The sequence below is a fragment of the Carettochelys insculpta genome, chromosome 2 (assembly GCF_033958435.1).
Source record: "Carettochelys insculpta isolate YL-2023 chromosome 2, ASM3395843v1, whole genome shotgun sequence".
Taxonomy (NCBI): Eukaryota; Metazoa; Chordata; order Testudines; family Carettochelyidae; genus Carettochelys; species Carettochelys insculpta.
Window position 1 is genome coordinate 162,740,811 of NC_134138.1, and position 14,070 is coordinate 162,754,880.

At 47.6% G+C, this 14,070-nt stretch overlaps 1 protein-coding gene across 6 annotated transcripts in view; it reads right to left on the reverse strand.

Moving 5' to 3' along the window:
- INVS (inversin) overlaps positions 1 to 14,070 on the reverse strand; it is a 178,154-nt gene that overhangs the window by 7,634 nt on the left and 156,450 nt on the right. For 5 of the 6 annotated variants that reach the window (XM_074987955.1, XM_074987954.1, XM_074987959.1 and 2 more), the window contains 2 exons: positions 11,008 to 11,240; positions 9,849 to 9,929 (listed from right to left, as the gene is read on the reverse strand). In XM_074987955.1, coding sequence (XP_074844056.1) covers positions 9,849 to 9,929; positions 11,008 to 11,240 — 314 coding nt within the window. Of the gene's footprint in view, positions 1 to 9,848; positions 9,930 to 11,007; positions 11,241 to 14,070 lie in introns of those variants that run through there. The other variant, XR_012644533.1, reaches the window with a different exon arrangement.

Below are 14,070 nucleotides of genomic sequence, written 5' to 3' on the forward strand. Positions count from 1 at the left end.
AACTGCAAGATATGGAAGCCATATTCTATTAAGACTTTATCAGTTAAGCTAATGCTTTTATACTTGCTGATGTTATAATTTTATATCCTATATATAAAAAATTATTTCTGTTTAAGTTAAGCGAATAAGCAGAGGCCAGCCAATGGAAATAAGAGCGCCTAATCAGGTTATCGTACCAACCTTTAAACCACCAATTGAAAAACTGCCATCACAGCAAAAATTACCATAGAAAGCATAAAAACAGAATAATAAGTTTAGCATGGTGAGCGAGACAATGGCACAATGAGAGGGGAGAAAAACCCAGAATATGATTATGAGCTGCGAGTATAAAAGGCCTCATTGGCCAGTCACTCATTGCGAGCTTGAGGACAAGGTACCTTAAAGGCATTAAGCTTGCCATTCTGGGGATGCCTGATAGGACGGCTGAGTGCCTGCCATTGCCAGTCCAAACAACAAGATACAGGGACCATCTGTGACGTCCATACACTGGATTGCCTGAATACCTCTATGCTCTGTGAGGACTCTGCTTAGGTAAGACCTCGCCCGGCTAGGGGATCAGGCCCCAGTTGTTAGTAACAGCTCTAACGAGCAGTAAAATAGGCCTAAATAAATGTAGCCTGGAACCCAGATTGCCCTCAGGGACAAAGGAATTAGGGGAACCTCCGGTAGAGGATCCCCACCGTAAAAGCTGGTAACAACCACCATGAGGTAGGCCTCTTTAACCCACCTTGGTCCTGGAAACTCTGTCTCTCTATCCGTGAGGTTAGCTATAGCATGATTAAAAAAATTAAATGCCCCATGTAACTAGGGATGGACCTGGAACATTCTCTTTGTTTGTATTGTAAACACCTGTATATCTTTAATTGTTGTTCTGTTCTCATCTTTAATATTAATAAACTTTATAAAAAGCAAACAACAAAACTTAAGGTTTAATCTCTGGAATTCCAAATCAATACATAATAAAAATTAATTATTAATAAATAAGTAAATATTTTAAATAAAAAATTAATAATAAATAATATTCAGGTAAAGTCTGTGCTTGGCCAGGCCACCAATAAGACCCTGATGTTACCTCTCACAAACACCTGCTCAGATCCTACATCCCAACCCTCTCCACCCAGCCCCATACCAATCCACTGCCCCACAATCCCTTCTGCACCCAACCCCTGTTCCAGATCTCACACTTTCTCCATTAATATCATAGAGGAGTGCGGCCCTTGACCACTCACCAAATTCCTGGAGCAGCCTCCCATCAAAATTATTGCTCAGCCCCTCTTACTTCAGCTCATGTGCCCGCTGTGTCCACATCCTATGAGCATCTTGGTGCATAGTTTTAGCAGAAAAGCCAAGGATTGACTAAGAATTACCCTCTCCCCCAGAAGCAGGCCTAGTTGTGAGTAAAGCACTGCAAAGAACAATCCTATGCTGCTAAGGGCCTGATCTAATCTAGCATTAAAACATGCTCCAAGACTGGATTAAGACACACACGAGTTGGTGCAGGCCAACCACACTCAAGGGCCCGTCTTAGGTTAACGTACTGCTACTGGAACAGGGTTGCATGATTTTCAGTTCATTAAAACAAACTGTTGAAATACAGTTTTTCAGGAGTCTCTAAGGCCTGAAATCAGGACAATAGCAGGGCAAAGGCTATGGGTATTTTCCACATTCTCTCTCATCTACGTTGCAGGGAGGGGGGCATAATTTTTTCTTTAACTATCAGAATCCCTTCACACACCTGTACTCCTGGGGGCCTGGATGCCTTTCAGCAGCCGAGCTGGGTTGCTTATGAGAACAAAGCTATAAAGATTGAACAGCCCCAGTGTTGTGACTGTAGCAGTGGAAAGAGGTGAGCACATGCTCACCCTTCCTAAGGGGCATTCGGGTACTTGGGGAAAGGGCCAGAGGCATGGCCATTTTCCTTCCATCCCTCAACCTGCCCTGCTGCCTTGGATGCTGTATGTAGGAAAACTATATCCAAATGCAAAAGGCTGAAGTGAAAGGGGTTTTAGAGCTCACATTTTATCCTTTTAAGTACAGTCACTAAGCAGAGTTCCGCTCTGCAGAGTGAGTGTAACCATGGCACTGTGGGCTCTGATCCCCAGATCAAATGTGTTTCATCAACCTAAATGGTAGCAGAAAGGGACCCTACACTGAAATAGGAATAAGTAGTAAAAACATGTTCTTCTTCGAGTGTCCCCGTGGGTGCTCCACAATAGGTGTCGGGCTTGCCCGGCGCCGCAGATCGGATCTTCCAAGCAGTTTCTGCCGGACCGTGCATGCGCCGGCGCGCGCCGCTCCCTTGCGCGCTCCTGGCCATGTGCGCGATCCGGTCCCCGCCAGTTCCTCTTAACCGCCGTCGGCTGCAGACGGAATCCGAACTAGGCTAAGGCCAAGTAGCGTATTCAATGACTTTAACTGTTTTTCTTTAAAGTTTTTCAAGTACTTAGGCTACTGCAAGTTAGCCGGTTGTTATTTTTGCAAAAAAAAAAAAAATAATTAAAGCAACAAACAAACTACAAGCGGGACAGCTTCAATCCAGTCCCAGTAACAAGCGCCGGAGGCCAGGAGCATAGGGCCATCAGCCCTCCTGCTGCGGCAGGCCATCGGAAGGGGAAAACAGCACAGAGAAGGTGCTAAGTACCCGTTTAACAACTGAAAGACTCACCAACAATGTCCTCTTCAGGATTTAAAAAATGTGAGTCCTGCCGAGAGGCGATGCCAGCGTCCGATGGGCACAGTCTATGCATAAGGTGCCTTGGGGAGTCCCATGTTGCACAGAAATGCTCCTTCTGTGCTAAATTAACAGCCAGAGCAAGGAGAGACAGGGAGATGCGGCTTAAAATGCTGCTTTTTGATAAGGCCCTCCAGCCAGACGTGCCGGAGCGGCCGCAGCAGGAGGGACCCTCCGGGGCCCATAAAAGGAAAGCTGCCTTCCTCACCCCATCAGTGCAAAAACGGAGGAAAGCCTCCCCAGCCCGATCCCTGCCGGCAGCAACAGCGAGCGGGACGGGAGGAGCGAGCAGCCACCAGCCGCAGCAACAGCTGATCGGCGGCGGCACGGAGAGCCATGTGGAAGCGGCTCAGCCTCCGATAATCAGCCAGCCGCCCCGCACCGCAGGCAGGGTGGCGGCTAAACAAGCACCGGTACCGGCTGCACCGCAGGCAGCGGCACCGACCCCCGGGGAACCGGCGGTGCAGAGCGCGCAGGCACGCAGCCTGCAGGCGCAGAAGGACACCGCACGTGTGGCACCGCCTTCGAGCGTGCCGAGCACAGTGCGGACGGGGCCAGGATCCCCTGTGCGTCAGGGGGCGGAGTTACCTCCTCCAGGGAGGGGGAAGGCTGCACACAAGAGGAGGCATTGCAGCCCCTCTCCGGACAGGGCTGTGGAGCTGCTTTCTCACAGCCCTCTGCTTATGTTGCAGACTCCAACCAGAAGGCAGGGGTCCCCCCTAACCTACCCGGAGCCCCCTTCTCCATTTTTGCAACCAGCCTCACCCTGGCTGGGACCACCTTCACCCTTCCTGGGGTTTGAACCGCTGGACTATTATGCAAAATCGCTCTCTCCAGTGTCTCGACGATCTCCCTCCCCCAGACGCAGAGGGTACACACCAAGGGAGTGGTCTAGGTCACTTTCCCAAGAACAGTGCCTATACTGCCATGGTCGCCCCTACCACGCAGGGCATAGACACCATCGGCAATCTACTAGGGAAAGATCCCCACAGACGATCTCGTACCCCTGAGGGCAATTACGACCGGGGACAGAGACTCAAGCATCTCAGGGGGGACTGGTTATGGAACCCCGAGATTTTCCCTCGCAAACCTCTAGTGAGAGGGTGTACCATCACCAGCAGGAACCGGAAGGGTCCAGAGAGACGTACCCCAGCGGTTCATCGCTCTCCTCCCCGGACGAGGCTCCGGCTCCGGGGGACGTCCATCCTCCGGACGATCTCAAACAGTTTCAAGAGCTGTTTAAGAGGGTGGCCTTCACGCAAGGCATCCAGACAGCAGAGGTGCAAGAGAAACACCATAAGCTCCTCAAAAATTTGAGACCTCCGGCCTCCTCCAGAGTAGCAATACCGCTTGATGAAGCGATCTTAGAGTCCGCCACTACGATATGGCAGACCCCTACGACTATTCCGCCTGTCCAAAAGAGAGCGGATAAGAAATACTTCGTGCCGGCGAAGGGCATGGAGTTCCTGTTCAGCCACCCACAGCCAAATTCCTTGGTGGTGGAGTCGTCGCAACAAAGATCAAAGACATCTCAATTCAGGACAGGGGGAACAGACAAAGATGCCAAGAAGCTAGAGCTGTTCGGCAGAAAGGTCTACTCCTCCTCCACTTTAACGTTGCGAATGGCAAATTACGCAGCGCACTTAGCGAACCATAATTTCGACAACTATTCCAGGTTAACCTCCCTCATGGACTCGCTTCCAGAGGACAAAAAGCCGGTGCTCAAGGCCATAGTGCAAGAAGGCTACGCGGCCTCGAGGACGGGAGTTCAGATCGCCCTGGACGTTGCGGACACAGCAGCACGTTCCACAGCAACCGCAGTGGTGATGCGAAGGGAGTCCTGGCTCCAGACTTCGGGTATACTGAGGGATCTGCAGGCGAAGATAGTTGACCTTCCCTTCGACTCGTAGAAGCTGTTTGCTGAATCAACTGACTCGGTCCTTCATTCCAGTAAAGATTCAAGAGCCACACTCAGGACCCTGGGGATTTACACCCCTCCATACACAAAGAAAAGGTACTACCCTCAACAAAGACGGTACCAGTACCAGCAACAGCGCCCCCAGTACCACAGGGGTTACGAGCAAGGGCGACATCAACAGCACCAGCAGTACAGAACTCCCAGGCGACGCTCACAACAGAGCCGGGCGTCCTCGGGGCAGGGCCAAAGGCCACAAGTTTGACATACAGATCCAGGGCTGCGCCATCACTACCATCGCACAAGGTCATCCGAAGCGACTATTCCACCATCGCCTCCGACCATTCTACGACCAGTGGCAAAGGATCACCACAGACAAATGGCTGCTGAAGATCATAGCCACGGGGTACGCCATCCCCTTCCAGTCGCTCCCACCGTCACGACCTCCACCCAAGGCCTACCTCCAGGAGGCCTCCCATGTAGCGAGGCTCAGGCAGGAGGTGGACCATCTCATGCTCATAGGGGCAGTGGAAAGAGTGCCAGAGCAACTGCAAGGGAAAGGGTTCTACTCCAGGTACTTCCTCACGGAGAAAAAGACAGGAGGCTGGAGGCCCATCTTAGACCTTCGCGGCCTCAACAGGTACCTGCGCAAGCAACGTTTTCGGATGACCACAATCGCCTCCATCCTTACAGCACTGGACGATGGAGACTGGTTCGCAGCCCTCGATTTACAAGACGCGTACTTCCACATAACTATCCATCCGGCTCACCGGCGATTCCTCTGGTTCATGGTAGGCAACGAACACTTCCAATACAAGGTCCTACCGTTTGGCCTGTCCTCGGCCCCCAGAGTCTTCACCAAGACCTTGGCAGTGGTTTCAGCCTACCTGCACAGACAGGGGGTATTTATTTTCCCGTATCTGGACGACTGCCTGTTCAAAGGGGCCTCGAAGGGGGAGGTTCTGCGCATGATACGCGTCACAGCAAACACGTTCTCTTCACTCGGCCTGGTTATCAATCTGGCAAAATCAAAAATAGACCCCACACAGGACATAGAGTTCGTAGGGGCTCGCATAAACTTGGTTACAGCGAGAGTATATCTACCAGAGGCTCGCTTTCGGGCCATCGGTTCCCTCGTGCAGGTCATCACCTTCAGCCCTACGGTGCCGGTCTTGAAGTGCTTGCAGCTGCTGGGCCACATGGCAGCGGCGACGTTCGTAGTACAGAACGCCAGGTTACACATGTGCAGCATGCAGCACTGGCTGGCGAGTGTATACAAACCGGCAGTACACACCGTTCACAGGGTGGTGTCGCCCACAGCCGGGGTGCGCAAATCCCTACAATGGTGGGTAAACCCCAGGAACCTGCTAACAGGGGTACCTTTCCACCAGCTGCAAATATCGGTTTTTCTCACTACAGATGCCTCCCTCATAGGGTGGGGAGCGCACATGGGCGAAGAGGTGACTCAAGGACTGTGGTCACCCACGGAACAGTCACTACACATAAATATACTGGAGCTCAGAGCAGTGTTCAACGCCTGCAGACACTTTCGAGACCACATACAAGGCAAAGTCGTCGGGATCAGTACGGACAATACCTCCACCATGTTTTATATAAACAGGCAAGGAGGAGCTCGATCCCGTGCCTTATGCGCGGAAGCAATCCGCTTATGGAACTGGTGCATCGCCAACAATATAATCTTGAAAGCCTCATACTTGCCGGGTGCGCACAATGTGAAGGCAGACCAGCTGAGCAGGCGTTTTGCACTCACACACGAGTGGCAGATCCGTCCCGATATGCTACGGCCGATTTTCCACGCATGGGGTTTTCCCCAAATAGACCTGTTTGCCACTCAGCACAACAAGAAGTGCCCACGATTCTGCTCCAGGGCAGGACTGGGATGGGGGTCCCTGGGGGACGCGTTCGCGATCCCGTGGAGGGGCCCCCTGCTTTATGCGTTTCCTCCCACAGTGCTGATCCACAAAGTCTTGCAGAAAGCCAGGAGGGAAAGGGCCCGGATGATCCTAATAGTCCCAACGTGGGATCGACAACAATGGTTCCCCCTACTCCTGCGCATGTCGGACCGTCCACCGATGCCTCTTCCGGTGGCTCCGGATCTGCTCACGCTAGCCCAGGGGTCCATAGTGCACCCGCACCCCCAAAGCCTGCGACTGCAAGCGTGGTTAATCCATGGCTCAGCTCCCTAGAGAGCACATGCACAGTGGAAGTACAGCAAGTCCTAGAAAGTAGCAGGAGGACTTCCACCAGGAAGACCTACAAGCAAAAATGGACTCGCTTCACGGCTTGGTGTTCTACCAAACAGCTGGCCCCGCTTTTGGTGCCTATACCTACAATACTAGAGTATTTACTGGACCTCAAGAGAGGAGGACACTCGCTATCCTCGTTGAAGGTCCACCTTGCCGCCATCTCGGCGTTCAGACATGAGGAGGAAGGGCACACGGTGTTCGCCCACCCTATGGTTACCAGGTTCCTCAAAGGGTTGGTAAACCTATTCCCCCCTCGGAAACCGATTCCACCTTCGTGGAACTTGGACCTGGTGCTTACCACGCTAATGGGACCACCGTTCGAGCCCTTGGCCACGGTTCCCCTCCGCCTCCTTACAATAAAGACGACCTTTCTTCTTGCAATTACGTCAGCTCGTAGGGTGAGCGAGCTCGCAGCAGTCATGGCAACGCCACCCTGCACTGTTTTTTCCAAGGAGGCGGTAACCATACGGCTGCATCCAGCCTTTGTTCCCAAAGTTTCTTCCGAGTTTCACATTAACGAACCTATTGTTCTACCCTCGTTTTATCCAAAGCCTCATAACTCCAACGAAGAGGCGCGCCTACACCTCCTGGACGTGAGGAGGGCGCTAGCCTTCTACGTAGACAGGACCAAGTCCTTCCGGAAAACGGATAGACTCCTAGTCTCCCTCGCTCCCAAATCGAAAGGAGAGGGTCTCTCCTCGCAGAGAATCTCAAAGCACATTGTATCCTGCATAAAAATGTGCTACGAGCTCAAAAAGACTCCTTTATCAGCCACTCCCAGGGCTCATTCCACCAGGGCGGTGGCGGCATCAACAGCCTTTTTCAAGGGCGTTGCGTTAAAAGACATTTGCAGAGCGACGACCTGGTCATCCTACGACATCTTCGCCGAACATTACGCCCTTCACAGGGTATTCCAAGAGGATACCCGTCTCTCTGCAGCGGTCCTCTCGGGGACAAGCTGCACATAATCCGATTACCCACCTCCTATCTTGGGTTACTGCTGGGTAGTCACCTATTGTGGAGCACCCATGGGGACACTCGAAGAAGAAAGAGAAGTTACTCACCGTAGTAACGGTGGTTCTTCGAGATGTGTCCCCGTGGGTGCTCCACTACCCGCCCATCCTCCCCGCTCCGGATCTCTGTTAGTGTTTTGCAGGGGCACCCGAGGCGGTTGGTCGAGGAACTGGCGGGGACCGGATCGTGCACGTGGCCAGGAGCGCGCAAGGGAGCGGCGCGCGCCGGCGCATGCGCGGTCCGGCAGAAACTGCTTGGAAGATCCGATCTGCGGCGCCGGGCGAGCCCGTCACCTATTCTGGAGCACCCACGGGGACACATCTCGAAGAACCACCGTTACTACGGTGAGTAACTTCTCTTTTTCTGTGCATTCAACATGGGATCTGAATCCAGCTGGATTCTACTCATCTTCTGCACTACGGCCAGTAAGCGACCGTTGCGTGTGCACAGCTCCAGGGGCCTCTTTCTCCATCAGCCATTTGGAAAAACTCGTGCCTGCTGTGGCTGTGCACAGGTATAAGTAATTAGAACGTACTAAACAATTCTGTAGCTGATGCACAAGGAGGAACAGGAGCCCAGTTGTTGTGGGAGTTGGACTGGCTCTGCAGGAGGTAACAGGTATAAAAAGAACAAGTTGTTTTTATCACTGCAGTCTGCAGACAAGGGAGAGAATGTGTGCAGCACACGGCTCTCGGGAGGAAGATCCTCCATTTTTTACCTAGCACTTTGCAGCACAGAACAGTGGTGGTAAAGGCAGAGTGTGGAGTAGGCATCTTGGGAGCAGGAGGGAAACTGAGCCACAGTAATTAAAAAGAGTAGAGATAAAAAAAATCACACTCTGCCCACTACCCCCGCCACCTGTACCACAGACGCTCCCTGCAATGCATCAATAACGCCCAACTGCTTTTCCCTATGTCTAAACATAGCATGTGAGTGTGCAGCATTTATGGCTTCCTAGCTGTGGACCTTTAGAGGTGATGCACAAATGCACCGATCAAAAAGGGCCATGCAGCCAGCATCCCCAGTGAGGGTGTGTAGTAGTCAGCTCCTAGTAACACTGCGGCTCTGCTGTGAGGTAATGAGGCCAAAAGCAGAGGCCTTTCAGAGTGCCAGAAAAGTTCGCCAATAACCTACTTGCTGCTAGAGCATGGCTCAGTGGTACAACCAAACAAATCATTTTCTTCCTGACTCTTTGTCTTCATCACCTACTATCTGTAACTGTCAACCCCCACAGCCCACTAACACTTTCCCTCAACTATAGAGCATCACAAGAACAGGGATTTTAAAAAAAATGTTATTCTGCAGGAAAAGCACCAGCCAAATCTCACGAGGAGTTGGGTTCAGAGATACGCCATTGTAAAAAAGAGATCTAACCAGCAAGCCAGATTGGTGTCTGGGCAGTATGGTCAGATGTGATCAACTGTGTCCACAAATGCATATACATAAGTGTACTTGTCTAACTGATGTTCACAAATGCCCAACGTGTGTAGAAAGGTGATATCTGTACTTCCCTATAGCCACCAGAAACTTGTGCTGATAGAGTTCAGTTGTACGCATATGTTTGTGCACAGGTGAGTTTAAATCTCATCCCTATGTATAATGTCATGACATATAAGGGATTTTTCTACTCACATTTCTTTGAGCATATTTTGTTATATAAACAAGTTAATATTAAAGAAAAAATTAAAATATAATACTCAAAAGTCCAAAAGCTGTGACACAGACCCAGCTCTCCTGAGTGATAGCACATGGATACCTTAGACTGGATATTAACCTGATTACCGCATTTTTTGGTTTTATTTACTACTCCTATAATTTTAGATGGCTTGACATGAAAGAAAAATGAAGGAAACAAAGCTACACAACACATTTTAAAAAGCCATAAATGCTTCTAAAGGTTCACTAAGGCCTTAACCCTTACCTGAGATCATGTGCATATCCGAAAGCTTATGCTTTGAAGAAGGTCTTGCTGGATTGCAAATTTTTCCTTCTTGAGAGGGCCCTGTAAGAAAAAAAACATGCACATTCTTATAAATTCATGCACAGGTGCATTTATATACAGGTACAGGCCATTTCACTGTCAACTACAGCCTTATTTTAATCATAAGGCTATTTTATGGTAAGTCTTTGTGTTTACCATAAAGAGTCTCTCAGTGGAAAATAGTTACCATGATCCATAATGGAATTTCAAGCAATTCTGGGTAAAGTTTGTAATTTCAACATAAAAAGGAAATATACTTGGCCATATTTCAAGTTTTCCCTAGCATTTGGTTGAATAATTACAGAGTAAACCTGCATCCAATTCAGTGTTAGATATTTATCTGCTCAATTTTGAAATACACATATCTAGCATATCATGTCTCTCAATCATCGGATTCAAACTCAGAATAGCACTGAAGGTATTAATAGTAGTAATAATAATAGTACTTACGAAAGGTTTTTCTCCCCTACTCTGTCAGATTCACTCATCTGTAGGTCATATATTTGACATAAAATTGATATGCACTATCATGAGAATAATCTAAGCTATTCCAACAAAGTTACATTCTCTCAGAACAATTAGAAACTAAGTTAAACCTCAATTACAAAAGACACTTACCTTAACAAGGAAAATTCAAATTTTAAAAAAACAGAGAAAAGTTTGGGCTATTTTCAAACATGAAAACAACCAAGTTGTTCAGGGATCCCACATGTCCAATGCAACTGCTCAGTCCACTCCTGAATTACCTTGTGAGCAGGTCTAGTATAAGTATGGGGAGATATCTGGCTGGCTGAGGGGACACCTGTTCTGGAATACTATATGCAGTGACCCTTACAGTTTTAGGAGCAAAATAATTTCTAAACCCTTGATTTTTTAACATTGAAAGTATCCAAACAGCATTTCTCCCTCCCCTGAAGAAAACAAACCCTTGGATTTATCTGTGCACAGAAAGTGGATTTCTAACTTTGGTGCTGTAACTTGGGAATTATTACATCTTTAGCAGATCTCAAAATCTAGAAATACTATTAATTACAAAAGCTCCAATAATTGAGCACTTAAATTCTGAAATTTCAAATTGCTACTGCCACAAGATAATTACCATAGATCTGCTTAAGGAGAGATTTCTTGCTAGTTTTTATGGCTGAGTTGCTTTTATTTATGGATTTTAGATTTTTACATGAAGACACTGATTTCAGAAGGCCATGGTTCAGCTGTTTCTTCCAAGCGACCTGGATGAAAAAGGCAGCAGTCTCTTGCCTCCATTTGTATTCATCTTCTCTGCGTTGCCGCTCAGCACTAAAAAGCTGGAACAACTTCTGTCTTAGCTGGTAACTGGAGAGAAGAGAAGAGCACTTGTTTTAGATGACCTGTTTTAACTTCAGTGTTTTACACGCATCAGTTCACATGGTGGATTACAAGAGTAACTGGGAAAACAAAATTCCCACTGATGTGATAATTCATTTGGATGAAGAATGTTTGCTTAGGAGACAGAATAAGACCTGGGCTCAATTCCAGATGTAACCATTAAATTTCACACAATTAGTAAAGCATACGAAGATCATAGGTAGCAAAAGTTACTCTGGAATTTTAAGCTACCTTGCAGCCAAAATAATAATAAATAATATTTTCCTAACTCCTGGAGTCTTTTTGGTAGATTAAGAACAAACCACAACATATGTGTGGTATAATTATAAATTGTACTATCCCTTTTGTCACTGCATTCACATTTGAATGGTGATGGCATAATTTTTTTCCTGGTGCATTCTTTAGCATGTATGTATTGACACAAAACAGGAAAATGATACTGGCTGAGTCTATCTTCTCTTTCTACATAGAACCTGAGACGCTCTAGGGACTGATTCTTCCCTGCCTTGCAGCTTGTACCATCATTTATACCTGAGCTAATGGGGTGCAAAATGCCACCAAACCATAGTAACAGTATTATGCACCCAGAGTTCTTCATGCTTCTCAAGGATTCAACTCCTTCCCTGCTTTCTCCAATTGCTTAGTTATCTCCAAATGTTGTAGTCCATCTTTGCACCATCTTCCTTCCAGCCTCTCTCCTAACCCTGCCCCTGTAGCTGCGTAATGCCACTGACAGTCCATAAACGTCACTTCTGATCCTCGGGAGGTGGTTTGAGCCCTTCTCCTCCATTTAGCTAGTAACACTTGCACAGAAGAGCTACATTTTTCCTTGCTTCAGATAGGAGTAGTTTGTGCTGTGCTGGCGTTTCACAAAAGATAATAAACTGATTGGCCCAATAATCCACTCTCTCTCTTCTTGCTAGGACTTTGCCCCAGGTTAACTGTAGCAATGGTAACTTATGAATTATGACAGCACGTGGCATGACAGGGTGTATGGAGATGTCATTGGTGTTTGGCTGCTTTTCTGAAGTAAGTCACTAAGATCAGTCTAGCTTCCACACCCCATGAATCAGTATCACACCTATTGTTCATTGAGGTCCCCACTGGAGGTCTCCACAGTAACGAGAAGGAATGGATGCAAGTGGACACAAATCCACTTTCATATGGGCAGGAAGGGCAGAATAGCACTGCTGCTGCCCAGGCTGTACCCGCTCTTTTGACATTTAGTTTCTAGCAAATTTTACAACAAACTCACAAGTAAAACCAACTCATAAGACAGAACAAGAAACAAAATCATCACAGGAATTTGCTATAAAGCCATCAGACCAGCAGGGGCAGGAGACAGTGGATTAGATGGTTCAAGTGATTGTTCATGAGACCTACAGGCCTTTACTGCTACAATAGATTGTCTGTTAAAAAACCAAGCAACGAGCTTTTTCAGTGGCCTGCGTGAAAGGACTTGGTGGTCTGAGGTACGTCTGTCACAAAAACCACTATCGTCCCTACTGTGATTGCAGTTGCAACAGAGGAACCAAGGAATGAGAAAAAAGCCTGTATACTGCTGGATAACTAATCACTGTTGGTATTAATTTAGTCTACAAAAGGTATGTGAAGAGGAATGCAGAAAAGATGATCTGATGATAGATGAGTGGAAAAGACTGTTAAACTGTATTCTATGTTTGACAATTATTCTTGTATTAAGTGCAGTAAATGTGCATTGAATGGTCACATGGATGTTATAATCCATTGTTTCCATCAAAGAACTCAGAGAATCTTCTGGTAGCTTTTGTAGACAAGAGAATATTGCAGGGAGTCAAAGGGGAGGAGAATCTATGTAGCCGTTCTTTAGCTTCTGTGCAAATATTCCACAAAAATGTGCCAGGTTCTAAGCCAAAACAAAGGAAAATGGTAGTGGCAGTGGTAGAGGGATCACAAAATTTAAAAAAGAATTCAGAGCCGTGTTAACAAAAATTGCAAACTTGATGGATACACTGTGACACTGAAGTGTGTGTAGCAGGAATGAAAATGTTAGCAGTCTATGCCTTAGGTTTGTGGATAAGGAGACTGAGCTTAAGAAAGTTGTTATTAAAGTTAGAAGATTCATCTGAAAATAACAGATTGACATGCCTGATGCCAGCTGGAGACCTATAGTGACAGCAACCAAAAGATTTCCAGCTTTTGTCAATTCACTGTGGGCCCAAGAGAATGCCAACGGCATCAATGCACCAGACAAGGGAGCGCGACGGACACAGGAACTGCAAGCCTCAGTGAGCAAGATAAGCAATTAACCTTTGGCAGGCCACATGCATTTAAAAGACACTTTTGGGGACTAAATTTGTGAAGTTTGCGGACTTTGGGAATTGAAACATTTTTCTGAAAAAGGGAAATTGCATGTGCATCACAGAAACATAAGTTACTAGCATGATGTCAGTGCAGAATGCTAAAGGGATGAGCTTGGTTGAATCTCAAACTGCTTTACATTTTTAATGAATATGGTTCATTGACTGCAAAGCTTACAGGAAAAGTCAGCTCTATTTAATCTCAGTTTAGTGGTTGGTGGAGTCACAGAACGCAGGTACGAGCCATCATATAGCTTCAGTAGAGTAAGTTCACACCTTTCCTGGCACTTTTCAAAGGCACACATCTTCTGCTTGAAACGGATGCTACAGAAATAGTGGGCTAATCACTACACACTAACAAGTCTCAGAGGTGTAGCAGTGTTAGTCTGCATTTGCAAACACAACAAGGAGGCCTTTGGCACCTTAAAAGACTAACAGGTTTATTCCCACATAAGCTT